A 14,199-nucleotide genomic window follows, 5' to 3' on the forward strand; every position below is an offset into this window, starting at 1 on the left:
AGAAACGCCTGCGAAGGGCTTCCCTTAAGGTTGCCATAATGTATAAATGTCTAATTAATAATTTGTAAGACACTTTGAAAGCCTTTTAGCTGAATAGAGGGCTATAAAAACATTACTATTATTACTAAAAGCATGCAAAAGACTTCTCTTAGGGTTGCCATAAATCAGAAACAACTCGGAGGCACACAATGACAACAAGAGGAGTAACACCACTTACAGGGCTTATCACCCTGACAAGTCAGCTAGGGAGAAAGAAAGAAAGAAAGAAAGAAAGAAAGAAAGAAAGAAAGATATTGCCAATGTTTCTGGTCAAGAAGACATGGGAGTTGTAGTTCTCAGTTCAGAGATATTGGAGGGACCTTACTGCAGGGCATGTAGATTGTAGGAGATCCTGTCCAGGAAATGCATTTTAAATCTCATTGGCACGAGAAAAGGCTACTACTGCATTTCAGATCCAGTTTGCCCCAAGTCCTTTATGAGGCCAGAACCTCCTTTGTTAGGAAGCGAATCCTGAATATCTCAGGTAGGCCCTATATCTCCCAAGGCCCCCTCCCTCCAGGACTTCCTTCCTCTCTTCCCCTCAGTCTCTCTCTCTCCCCTGAAGGCCTCAAACTGACAAATGGCAAGCGCTAAGGCAGAGGCAGCCATTTTGTGTTCTGGAAGCCATTTTGTGCTGCTGGTGACTGTGGGGGAATAATGTTGTAGTTCCAGAACCTTCTCCGAGGCCTCAGTTGAACAGAGTCCTCTCTTTCTCTCCTGAGGCTCCAGGGTGAGAAGGAGGCCATGCTCCTTGGGCCAAAAGGAAGGCAGTGTGTCCCTTTGTGCCTCTGTCCCTCCATTTTGGGGAGAAGCAAAGAAGGAAGGAAGGAAGGAAGGAAGGAAGGAAGGAAGGAAGGAAGGAAGGGGTCTGTGGGGGTGTGAGGAAGGGGAAGCAGGGGACCCAGGGCCAGTGGGAAGGCTGGGCTTTGGGGGCTGGGAGGGAGAGGTGGGGAAAGAGACCTTCCCTTTGGGCCCTAGCTGGGGAGGGTCCCACCGGTCCTTGCCTCCCCCTTTGGGAAAGGAGACCCCTTAGCCCCCTGGACTCACTCCTGCCACTCATTCCTAGGGCTGGGACTCAGGGGAGTTTCCTAGGCATTGTCACCTTCTGCCCTCCATGGCCATTGGCACTGACCTTTTCCCATTGCCTTCCCTCCCTCAGCCCTGTGGACCTCCTCCTCCTTTGCACTCAGAGCAACCCTTCTCTATGGCTGAGGAGACGGCCTCTGACCCAGGGAAGCTCCGGCCATAAAGAGCTGCAGAAGAGGACTTTCTGGGGCTGCAGGAATCAGTGTCTTTGTATTGAAGGTAGGCCTTTATTCCTGGAGCTGGAAGAGGACCTTTGTTTAAATGCTTCAGTCCAGGATTGTTTGGAAGGGCTGTAGCTGAGAGACTGAGCCCATGCTTTGCAGGCATAATGCCCCAAATTCATCTCTGGCAGCATTGTCTTTCCAGAAGGTGGAAGTGAGATGTCCAGACCCCAGACACACAGTGCGCCAGTGAGACCTTTGTATGGCGACTGTGTGTGTACATGTTGTTTGCTAGAGCTTTGTGAGGGGTTTGTTTCACTGGGTTTATAAAAAATAGCTTGCACTTATCTTTGTCGATTTAAAAAAGGCCTTCGATAACATAGGATGTTGATATGTTATTTGAGCCACTTGAAAAAAGTGAGTATTTAAAGCGGTTTGAGAGTGCCTTGTTTCTATAGTGCGGATGCAGCCTTCCTGGGACAGGGGCTGATGATGGGGAAAAGCACTGGGGAACCCTGGAGGTTTCAGCAGATGATTTATTTACTTATTTATGATGCACTGATTTCACATCTAGCTATGGGGACATAACCAGGGCCCTCTCCAATTCCCCATCCCCTAATCCCCAACCACTCTAAGAAGGCATGGAGTATCTGTTATTTAGGGGAGCTGCAGTGAATCTATGCTAGGTCCAGGGGGCTTTGTTTGGTGCAGAGGGAGGGAGGAAGGGGATGCCCAGCTCTGCATCGGCCCAAAGGAGGCATATGTCATCTGTGTGTGTCACCAGCAGGATGCTGTTCTCTGTGTCTTTGAGTGCTGCAGGGTTTCTTGCCAAGCCAATCCTAACCCTGCTCCCTTTTCTCAGGAACTTCATCTCGGCCTCCTTGTACACGGCTTTGGGGCCTCTTTTGCTGAAAGTGACCAAGTGCAGGTTCACCAGGACCCCCTGCCACCTGATGGCCAACACAAAGGCCAAGCAGAGGGAGCTGGGCTCCATCAGAAAGAGGCTGCCCAGGAACAGCAGCTCTTTGGTAAGTTGCCATCCTGACTCTTAGTTTCATCTGTGTCTGGGCCGGCTCATGAAAGCAAGCGGAGAACATACTGTCGCAGTTTGGCAGAGAGAGTCCTGGTTAATCCTCTATCACCTCATTTTCTGAGGGGGCTTTGTTAATGTCCTGTTTCACTCTCCTCCTCCCACTTTCCCCCTTCTCCTCAGGTCAGTTCAGCTGTGGCAAAATGTGTTCCAAGTTCAAAAGAGTTTGCAGCCCATCTATTCAAAAGAGGGAGAGGGGAGGAGAAAAAGGGGCAGGGTCTTGCCCTTGCCAGGAGTTGGAAGCAAAAGCAAACTGCTGTGCCCTTCCTCGCGTGTGCGATCTTCATCATTAACAACTCTGGTGTTGTTTGTCCATGTGTGTCTTGTTTTCCCAATCTGTGAAATGCTGGGGGATATGGAAGAATATCTCTGGACGTAAATTGACAGTGGGCCCAGTGGCCCTCAAGCCCAGAGTACTCCCCAGTACTGTTTTGTAAAAATGAAATTTGCCTCTGAAATTAGGTGAGATATGGCTAAATGATTCATTGGTGACTAAATGTACTATACAATGTTGGGATAGTCAATATCTTAATCAAACAATAATATTCCAGAAATGGCCTAAATTATATTGTTTATCATATTACATATTATATGGAAAGGATTTGAGACAAACTGGATCTCAAAGGCTGTAGCTTTTTGCTTGTTTGCAGAATGTAAAGTTTATTTCCTGGACTGAATTCTAAAGTGTTGAAATAATATTTGCAATGCACCATGTGCTTTCCTCCCCTTTTGTTTAGTCATTTTCTGGATGAGGGCTATTTTCTGTTTCAGGTGACCTTTGCAGATGTGGCAATATATTTCACCGAAGAGGAATGGAAACTGTTGACGAAGAAGCAGAAACTTATGTACAGTTCTGTAATGATGGAGAATTATGACAATGTGGCCTCTGTGGGTAAGGAACCTGAATCCGTTGCCTTTCCTGTGAAGACTGAGGGCCCTTTCATAATTCACTGTCAGAGCGCTATGATTCCACTTTAGAATTGTAGAATCAAAGAGTTGAAACAGATCACAAGGTCCATCTGGTTCAATCTTCTGCCATGCAGGAATAGACATTCAAAGCACCCCTGAGAGATGGCTATCCAGCCTCTGTTTAAAGACCTCCAAAGAAAGAGACTCCACCAAACTCTGAGGGAGTATATTCCACTTTTGAAGAGCTCTTACTATCAGGACGTTCCTCCTAAAGTTTAAGTGGAATCTCTTGTCCCTGTGGCTTGCATCCATTGTTCCATGTCCTTTTCTCTAGAGAAGCAGAAAGCAAGCCTGCTCCATCCAGAATATGACATCTCTTCAAATATTTGAACAGGGCTGTCATATCCACTCTTAACCTTCTCTTCTCCAAGCTAAACATACCCAGCTCCCTAAGTCATTCCTCAGAGAGGATGGTTTCCAGTCCATTCACCATTTTAGTTTCCCTCTTCTGGACATGCTCCAGCTTCTCAACATCTGTTTGAATTGTGGTCCCAGAACTGGACACAGGATTATTGCAAGTGAGCCCTGACCAAAACAGAATAGAGTGGCACTATTACTTCCCTTGATCTTGACACTATACTCCTAATAATACAGCCTAGGATCACATTGGCTTTTTTTAGCTGCTGCATCACACTGTTGACACATGTTCAACTTGTGCTCTACTACCATTCCTAGTTCCCTTTCAAACGTAATTTAATTGTCATAACAACTTCCTGTGGAATCTTGGAATTCTAGTTTTAGTGAGGCACTATTGTTCTCCACTTTGTAAGGATTCTAAATATCCAATCCTAAACTGCCAATTCTGGAATGTTGTGGGAAGGATCCATGGAGATTAATGCTTTTTGCCCCTAAATGGTCCTCAGCCCATTCCTAAGCAAGTTTCCTGGCTTTTGTGGCCCCTCTTCCAGCCTTTTGAGGATCTGGAGAGGCTTTGTGGGGAGATGGCCTCCCTTGGCCCAACAGTGGCAAAATGGCCTCCACTTCCCCAAAGGGATGCTGTGGGATATTGAGGGGCAAAACATTATGCCATATTTTTATTTTATTTTTTAAATTTTATTAATAACAGACATCACATTACAAACATTGCAAGCACATAAACAAACGTACATGAAAAATTGGTTTCAATACCAAACCACAAGACAAAACAAACATTAAAAAATAACAACTATGTAAATCTAAAACATTATACTATTTAATTCTAATATATATCGTGGCTTCCTCAAAGTAAATTCATATTTTACATTACTAACCATATCATATCTCCTAGGTATACATCTTCAAATAAAAAGTTTTTTACTTCAAAATTTTTTAGGCATTCCCATTCCCTTTTTATCTTTTCCTTATCCAGATCCTTTAGCGATGCAGTCAATATATCCATCTGCATTGCTTCTTCTAATTTATTTATCCACTCATCTTCTGTTGGAATTCTTTTCGCTTTCCAGGAACTAGCATAAACAATTCTAGCTATTGTAACCATATATAAAATAATACATCTATATTTTTTCCACTTCTTTTTCTAATAATCATTTTTCTAATATTATTTTTAATTAATAAAAATAATAAAGGACCAAATGGTAATGTTATTCCTAACATGTTTGACATCAAAGTGTGTATTTCCCCCCAGTATTTCCCCGCTTCTGTACGCTTCCACCAAAAGTGGTAAAAAGCTCCTCTTTGTTTACTGCATTTCCAACAACTACTAATTCCATTCTTGTACATTTTGCTTAGTTCATCTGGGGATATATATACCAGCAATACATCATTTTAATATAATTTTCTTGATGATTTTGGCAAAGTGTGAAAGAATTAGTATCTCGCCAAGATTTTTCCCATAGGTCAATTTCTATCGTATTTTTTGTGTCCTTTGCCCATTTTATCATACAATGCTTCACACTTTCCTGTTCCAAATTCCTTTGCTTCAGTAATTTGTAATATTTTGAACTATGTCCCCATTTATCATCAAAGATTATAGCATCCATTTCATTTTTCTTATCTGTAAGACCATGCTCTTTTTTTATCAATTTTATACCTTTCAAAAATTTGTCTAAACAGAAACCAATTCTTATTAATCTTGTTCTCTCTCTCATTGCTAGGTTTCATTATTAAATAATTTTTTCTGTTGTTAACAGGTCCCTGTATGTTAACCATTTCTGACCCTCCATTTTTGTTCATCTATAGAAAGCTTCTTGAATAGAGACCCATGATATTATTTGACTATAAAATAGTTTTTTTAATTTTAACCCCTACTCTAAACAATAAATTTCTTATAAAGTGATGGCAAAAATCTGTATTAGCTTTAATTTGGTCATACCACAAGAAGGCATGATATCCAAACCTTTTTGTGTTTTCCATTTCTAATAACTTATCATATCTTAATCATATCCATTCTTCGATCCACTGTAAACAGACTGCATAATAATACAATTATTCCATATTTTAAGGTGACACAATGTGGGATTGCCTCTGAGATCCCCTGGGAGGCAATGTCACCCCCCCCCCCCCATCCCCAAGAGTAATCCATCCCAGTCTTGGAGATGTCTTAAAGCTGTTTTAAGGCTCCTCTCTGGCATTTGACCCTCACCAAAATTGGAAGCCAGGCCCCAGCCCCCTTGTTCTGCCTTTCCTAATTATTTGTATACTGAATATCCTGCCTTTCTCAACAAATGGGCCTCAAACTGTCCCTTTTATGCCTCACACACACTCTGTGTTTCTGTCTGTGATAGAGAGATGGAGGGAATGTGAAAAATAGAAAGGGAGGGGAGAGATGCTGAAGCTGAAATGCTGAAGCAGTGCAGATGGGCAGGAGGGAAGGTTGGAGAGAGGAGGGAGAAAGGGAAGGGGACCAGGCCTCTGGGAGCCAGGAGCAAAGCCAGGATCACTTAGCTCTGTGCGGAGAGGAAGGGACCTCTGGGAAGGGCCAGGAGAGGGGCCTTGGGGATTGGGAGGCAGCCACCAACCTGACAGATTTTAATAATTGGATTGAGTGAACTGGTGAGAACATGGCTCAGGCCCTTGTTTTCAGGGATATTAAGGCGTTCCATATAGCAGTTATCAGCAATGTCTATGAAGAGAGGAAAGGTGACACAAAAATTCCTTTTTCTCTAATGTTCTTGTCCAAACTGAGTTTGCTTAGGTCCATGGTTGATTCCAGAGGCCCTTTGTTATCCCAAATGCTTGTGTTTCGGTAGGACACCCACAAGTGCAATGCTTTTAGGGGAATTTAGTACTTAGCTGAAAAGAGAGATATAGTTTGGTTGGGGCAAGAGTGACCTCGGGATTCAGCCCAACTATACCAGGCCCGGAAGCACACAGAACTCCAAATGCATTTGAAATAGGTTTTTATATTTTATTTAGGGGAGAAGCAAAACACACACACACACACACATGTAAGCATTCACACACATGCAGAAGAACTAGACAACAATTGGGAGTGGTCAAGAGATGTAAGACTTTCATATTGGTAATACTTTACTTAGGCGGATCTGGATTCCAATTGCTGAGGTTTCAAAATGGGAAGAGAAGTCAGGCGCTCCTGTGACAAGTGGGGTTGGCGAGAGCACTGAGATTCTTAACCATGTAAACCAACAGACTGTATGTCTGTAATTGGACTGACGTCAAAGAACAGCCATCCAGGGCAGATATTTATACTGTAATTGTTGCTTGAGGGCAGAAACCGAGTGTTCAAAAAGGTTTAAATCGTTTTAGAATGATTCCTGGGAGGAAGAATTGTCTGAAACCGAATTGAATGCAATGGGTGCTTGGTGCCAATATCTCAGACAAAAAGCATTAGTACACTGGCTCTAAGGTGTATCTTGGCTCTGAATTCCAATTGCGTTGAAAAGCCAATATACAGCACAATCTGAAGGTGACGCTCCCAGATGCAGCACAACAATAACATAGCAGTGTACGGAAGCAAATATCAAGATATAGATATTGGCAATGCACTGACCACATTGCACACTAAAAAATAAGTCACAAACACAGTTGATTTCATTGAAATCCTTGGAGAATTTCTCTCTTTAGTTGCAAAATAATACAAATATTTGCAAGCTCTCCTCTCCGACTTCCATCAGTTTCACCATCTCTTGTACATACAACTCCAGTGCAATCCACACCAATCCGTATGTGAGCTGCATACTGTATTGATTGTGAGTCATCTCCTGGTGCCAAACAGCATGAAGGAACCTCTGCAGTTAGCTTGCATCATGTCTTGGCTCTGACTCGGGACTCAATGGCAGTCTCACAGGATATAATGACACCTGTCAATCAAAGTATTTTTGCACATGGTTAATAGAATATTTTTGCAACAGTCCTTTGACTATCTGCTTCCACTGATTCCCTCAAGGCAGTCCCCATTCTTTGCTAGCTCCTATGAGTAAGAATACGATCAGTACATGGATTTAGAGGCATAAGCAGCAGGGTCATGCTTGGGTTACTTACAGCAACTTTCTTAATTTCATTTCTAATAAGGAGGGGTTAATGAGGGCTAAATTGTGGGGTAATACCCTCCTCTCTTAACTCTGATTTTCAGTCTTATCTGTCATTGTCGTTCTTTACAGAAAAACATTTGAATCATGAGAGAGTCCACACAGGAGAGAAGCCATATAAATGCCAGCATTGTGGGAAATGTTTTGCCTACAAGTCAGTCCTTGTCATGCATCGAAGTGTCCACACAGGAGAGAAGCCATACAAATGTCAGCATTGTGGGAAATGTTTTCCTTGGAACTCAAGCCTAGTGACACATCAGAGAGTCCACACAGGAGAGAAGCCATACAAATGCCAGCGTTGTGTGAAATGTTTTGCCGGCAAGTCAGTGCTTGTCATGCATCAAAGAGTCCACACAGGAGAGAAGCCATACAAATTCCAGCATTGTGGGAAATGTTGTTCTCAGAAGTCACACCTAGTGACACATCAGAGAGTCCACACAGGAGAGAAGCCATACAAATACCAGCGTTGTGTGAAATGTTTTGCCTACAAGTCAGTCCTTGTCATGCATCAAAGAGTCGACACAGGAGAGAATCCATACAAATGCCAGCATTGTGGGAAATGTTTTTCTTCGAAGTCATACCTATTGACACATCAAAGAGTCCACACAGGAGAGAAGCCATACAAATGCCAGCATTGTGGAAAATGCTTTTCTCAAAAGTCAAGCCTAGAGAGACATCAGAGAGTCCACACAGGAGAGAAGCCACACAAATCCCATGAGTGAACGAATATTATTTTTGTCAATAAGGAATACAAAATTTATATTTTCAATCCAGTGGTGCTAAAAGTCCCTTGTGATTTTGCTTGTAAGGTTTGCCCATCCATATGTCTGTTTATGTTTTAAAGTTATATTTTGTTAAGATTAGGTTTAATTGTCAGTATAGATAATGGCTTTGGGTTAAAATTTTGGATGGGGATTGTGGGTCATGTTATAGGTTAGGTAAATTGGGGGGGGGGGGGGGGCTGGGATTTGTTGCCGCTGGCTAGAATAGTTATGAGAATGATAGATTTTGAAAAGTGTGGGAAGTTGGCTGAAGAAATTTGGGGGCAGGTATTAACAGAAAGGGCTAGTTTGTGGGAATGGCAAATGGGAGCTTGTTACCTGTGGGGCTGTGGGAATTGGAGGTGGGGGCTAGGTTTGGAAGAGAATGATGTTTTAGGTTTTGGGGTTTTAATGTATTGTTTGTATTGGAGTGGGCAGTTCTGGCTTAAACACTGAATTTCTCTGTGTTCTCAATAAAGTTCTTTGCTGTTTCAACACACTGGACTCTTTGATGCACAGAAGTTCTGAATTTGCCTAAAACTGACCCTTTCTTCTCGCCTCAGTCCTCAGCTCCATTCCCAGCCATAAGAACAGCAGAAGTAAACACACACATAGACACAGACACAAACATACAGGATACACAGAGAGAGCTTTATTTCCAAAGCAGAGCCTTCCTTTCCTGCCTTTCCCTCCTGAATCCAGTTCTGCACCTTGGGCTCCATTGTGGTCTCCTCAAAGGAAGTAAGGAGGGAAGGAAGGGGAGGCCGCTGAACCCCCAGCACATACCTTCCTTTCCCGCAAAGGCCGCCAGCGGAATAAGAAGCAGCAGCAGCAGCAGCAGCAGCAGCTTGGCCCTAGCAATCCCTGTGCATAAATCCATGAATAAAGAGATTCATGACATATTGTGACCCATTGTGAGCTCAGTCTGCTGCTCCTTACCTGAAGGATTGAGACAGGACTATTGTGATCTCACCCAAATATTCCTTGCCTGACAGACTGAGATGGGAGTATTATGACTTCTGGCTCGTGCTCTTTGTCTGAAGCATTGAGATTGGCCCACTGTGACTTCAGTCTGATGCTGCTTACCTGACAGATTGAGATGGGACTATTGTGACTTAAGGCTGGTGCTTCTTACCTGCAGGAATGAGATGGGACTATTGTCATTTCAGACTGCTGCTCCATACCTGGAGGATTGATACTGGTCCATTACGACCTCAGACTGATGCTCATTGCCTGAGAGATTGAGACTGGCACGGTCTGACTCAAGGCTGATGTACCTTGCCTGAACGATAGAGACTTTCATATTGCGACCTCAGGAAGATGCTACTTTCCTGAAGGATTGAGACTCCCATTGATCTCAATCTCATGCTCCTTGCCTGAAGCATTGAGACTGTCCCATTGTGACTTCAGTCTGATGCTCCTTACTATTAAAACCCCCAACCCACCTCCAAATTATAAAAACATTACTCAACCCCTAAAAAGCTATTAAATAGCAAGAAAATTTAAAACATTCCAAACATAGAACAGTAAAAAAGTTTTTTCGGGCAAGAATTGGATCCTTTTCTGAAGGTGAGAGGGGAGGGCAGGAATGATACATCAATAACAAACAGTAACGATGGCAAGGGTAAGGGTCAGGGGGAGGGAGAGGCAAGTCAATAGATCTAATCTAGTCTGGAAAGGCCTGCCAGATGAGATCCATCTTAATACTCTTCTCAAAGGCTTCCAAGGTGGAAATATGACGGATCTCATCCGGAGGTTGTTCCAGAGCCTGGGAGCAGCTGATGAGAAGGACCTCTGGGTCACCGCTGAAAGTCTGGTCTTCTTGAGTTGGAGCAGGTTCTTCCCAGAGGAAATGAGTCTGTGGTGGATTGTATGGGAGGAGGCTCTCCCGCAAGTAGTCAGGACCCAAGCCATGGAGGGCTTTAAAGGTTAAAACCAACACCTTATATCTTGCCCAGAAACTAATGGGCAGCCAGTGGAGGAATTTAAGAACTGGTGTCAAATAGGATTCAATAGCATTGCTGCAAACTTCATTTAATTCCAAAATATAACACAGTTGGAAGATTCTGAAGAAGCTGAATAAGGAAATCAGATTACATCGTACTGTTTACAGACTCCAGTCTGTCATTGTCCCATCATATATACGTTGTTAACTGCCCTTGAACTGGTCCCGAGGCCCCCGACTCATGCTGACCCTGTGGATGAGACATCTCTAAGACCCCTGTCCTCCATTGCTCTGCTTAGGTCCTGCAGATTCAGGTCCGATTATTGACTCTACCCATTGGGCATGCGGTTTTCTCTACCTTCTATATTTCCTAGCATCATTGTCCTTCCTAATGAGTCATGCCTTCTTGTGATGTGTCCAAAGTATGACAGGCTCAATTTAGTCATCTTGGCTTCCAGAGAGAGTTCTGTCTTGATCTGCTTTAGAACCCATTTGTTTGGCTTTTTGGCTGTCCATGGGATCCTTAGCACTTTTCCCCACCATCGCATCTCGAATGAGTTGATTTTCTTCCTGTTGGCTTTCTTAACTGTCCAGTTCTCACATGTGTATAAAGTGATGAGGAATCCCATGACTTGGACGGTTCTAGTTTTAGTGCTCAGTTGTTTCTCTTTAGGATCTCGCCTAGTTCTTTCATCGCTGCCCTCCCCATTCCTAGTCTTCCTCTGATTTCTTGACTCCAGTCTCCATTCTGATCAGTACTTGATCCAAGGTACAGGAACTCTTTAACTATTGCGATTTTTTCACAGTCTAAGTTGAATTTATGCAGCTTCTCCATGGTTGTTATTTTTGTTTTCTTTATGTTCAGCCTTTACACTTGCCTTTACACTTTCACATCAGCCCTTTTCACATCATATACAAACAGTTACTCGAACATCTAAGCAAAGGCCTGACTTTCAGTGTCACACCACTGATCACAACACACATAGTGGTTTCATGGGCACATCATACATGTCATCACACACCTCATCCCTTTGCTGTTTTGCTACTTTGTGTGTGAGGATCTGTTTCTCTCACAATTTTTCTTCCTCGCTGGTTTTTTTCTTTCTATCCCACGGCTTTTCTCTTTATTAATCTCCCACTTCACTTTCTCTCTTTCTCTCTCTCCTCTCCCTCCCTATTTTCCTTTTGTATGAGAAAAAAGAAACTACGTTCCTGACTCTCTAAGACTTATCCCTCCCTCACAGACACACATGGCATTAAGTCCATGTCTGCATCCATTTGAAAAATGGCCAATATGCCCACTGCCCCTCCCAAACGTGGGAGATTTCAGGCGTATGTAATGAGAAGTAACATCCTCGATAACAACATTACACATTATAACTTTTGTAGATCAGAGAGTGACCTGGTTTACGCAGAATTCAACCCAGTACATGAATGAGCCACATTTTCTTTCTTTAATATGTTTACTGCACTTACATTCCTGCTTTTCTCCCAAAATGGGAAACAAGGTGGCTTACAATAATTTTTAAAATATTCAACTAAAACATTAATTTACAAAAGCTATAAAGAAATTCAGCGTCAGCATTGAAAACATGACTAAAACACTAAAAACAAAATGTATTTAAAACAGTTCTTATATATACAGTATATATCTACAGAGAGAGAGAGCATACCATGTCACACACTGCAGCTCCATAGTTAAAATCCCAAATCTGCCCAGATAGAAATGTCTCCATCTGCCAGAAGAAAGACAGAAGGGAAGGAGCCAACCGGACCTTCTGTGGAGCCAAGTCCTACCTATTGGGATCAGCCACAGATAAGGCTCTCTCCCGAATCCTTACTAACCATGTCTGTGAGGATGGTGGGACTGTGAGAAAGCCCTCCCTTTAGATGTCAATGCACACCTTGGTTTATATCAAGAGATATGACCTTTCCAATATTAGAAACAAAAGCTTTATGCTCACATACGCAGTTTCCCATCTCCACTCCTGCTTTTTCATACCTTGGAAGAAGAGATGGGTCATTCCTTCTGTGGACTTAAACTGATCTCTGTGACATCCAAACATGAACAATGTGATTTCCCTAAACGCAACGTGAGGAAAACCAACCAAATATGAACTAAGATATCAGATCTTGGTTTGTTTTAACCAGAGTTTACCCATAAAAAGCAACGCTGTGGCTTCTCCCAAGGATTACTTAAAACTGAGTAGATGGAGCTAATTAGTTTGAGTCTTAATACTTTCGTGAGGAGGAGGGAAGCCTCAGATCTGACCTAAATGCATTGCTATCACTTCTATCCTGACGGTCTTCAATAAAGTTCTTTTGTTTTTCCAATAAAAAAAAAATTGGAAGCAAATGCTTTCAAGCCCCTTCTCCAGCGAGCAAAAAGAGGAGGGCAGAGTATGAGAGCTCAAGGCTCATATACTATTCCTGTCACAAGAAACACGGTTTCCCATTACAATAATACCAGGGCAGCATGTACATTAGATAGGGCTTTAAGCACTAAATGCTGAAAAACACACTCAGTCGCACACAGAAGATATAAGGAAAACTGTCGCATGGAGCAGGTCAGTGTCACCAAGTGTGGAAGAAGAAGACATAATGTTTTATATACTGCCTCATATGGAGATCTCTGGTCAGCTCTATCAGTAACAGACTTCCCTCGGGTGATATTCTCCTGGCATTTTTGGACTACAAATCCCTATCAGTTCCTAAAGTGGAATGATAGACACAAGTTACTGTTCAAAATATCTAGGAGATTGGGGAAAGCTCTGACTGACTTTTCAGGGACAGGGATAGATCTTTCTTAGCTTCCTTACTACATAAGATCCTACACAAAAACTGAACACAGAACCTCCTACATGCAAAGCATGAACGCTGTCGGTGCATTATAGCACCTTTCTTGCAATATAGTAAAAACACATACCAGGACCTATAACCTGTAGAACAGGAGAGCCATGATTTGGAGGTGAAGAAGGGACGCCCCTTTTTCAGCATGAGATTAGCCCACTTGGACAGTAAGAAAATGCTTAAACACAGAGGTTACAGGTTTATTTAAATAGGGTACTGAAGATGTCACAAGCTTTAGAGGGAAATCCGTTGTGACCACTGATGACAAGGGCAATGTCCAGCAGATGACTGACACACAAACAGCCACATCCCAACAAAGGCTTTAAAAGGAAGCACCAGGGGATGGGGGTGGAAGATCACTCTCCGTCTACCATTTATGATTATTCTGACAATACAGTCATTCATTCGCTGTCACCCACTGACCACAATTCTCTTCATAGAATAGAATTTGCTGGAAATACAAAACACAACACAACAGTGATTCAACAAAACAGTGATGAAAAACAGCAAAGAGAAAACCAGAAGCAGGGAATAAACCTATGGCCAACTTCTGGCAGAGTTGTGCCAGAGATTCCTAGAGAGAACATGTCAATCGAAACATCAAATAATCAAAGCCGCAAAAGTCAAAGACACAAATGTGGAGGGCCAACTCTACTCCATAAAGCTAAAAAGCAGCTTCATATTTTTTTGTGCTAGAAAAGGGAAGAGTGTAGAAGGACTATGTATCTTGCAGGTATTAAATTGGCATAGAATTTGGGGGAGAAAGCGAATTTCACTGAATTACAGCCAAATAGATGTGTCTGTGAGTGTG

At 42.7% G+C, this 14,199-nt stretch overlaps 1 protein-coding gene across 1 annotated transcript; it reads left to right on the top strand.

Moving 5' to 3' along the window:
* The first annotated feature begins 1,242 nt into the window (after positions 1 to 1,242).
* LOC149290375 (uncharacterized) lies at positions 1,243 to 8,787 on the top strand. The gene is made up of 4 exons (XM_089489224.1): positions 1,243 to 1,344; positions 2,149 to 2,314; positions 3,148 to 3,268; positions 7,905 to 8,787. The coding sequence occupies exons 2-4, from the start codon at positions 2,240 to 2,242 to the stop codon at positions 8,552 to 8,554; spliced, it is 846 nt and encodes a 281-aa protein (XP_089345350.1). The 5' UTR covers positions 1,243 to 1,344; positions 2,149 to 2,239; the 3' UTR covers positions 8,555 to 8,787.
* The last annotated feature ends 5,412 nt before the right edge of the window (positions 8,788 to 14,199 follow it).

The sequence above is a fragment of the Sceloporus occidentalis genome, unplaced genomic scaffold (assembly GCF_023333645.1).
Source record: "Sceloporus occidentalis isolate IW3139 unplaced genomic scaffold, rSceOcc1.0.p SCAF_39, whole genome shotgun sequence".
Classification (NCBI taxonomy): Eukaryota; Metazoa; Chordata; class Lepidosauria; order Squamata; family Phrynosomatidae; genus Sceloporus; species Sceloporus occidentalis.

Bases quoted from the DNA above. Each gene is read 5' to 3' on its own strand.
- LOC149290375 (XM_089489224.1), top strand. From the start codon at position 2,240: ATGGCCAACACAAAGGCCAAGCAGAGGGAGCTGGGCTCCATCAGAAAG. The intron at 2,315-3,147 runs GTAAGTTGCCAT...TTTCTGTTTCAG, and splicing joins CCAGGAACAGCAGCTCTTTG to GTGACCTTTGCAGATGTGGC. The intron at 3,269-7,904 runs GTAAGGAACCTG...CGTTCTTTACAG, and splicing joins TGACAATGTGGCCTCTGTGG to AAAAACATTTGAATCATGAG.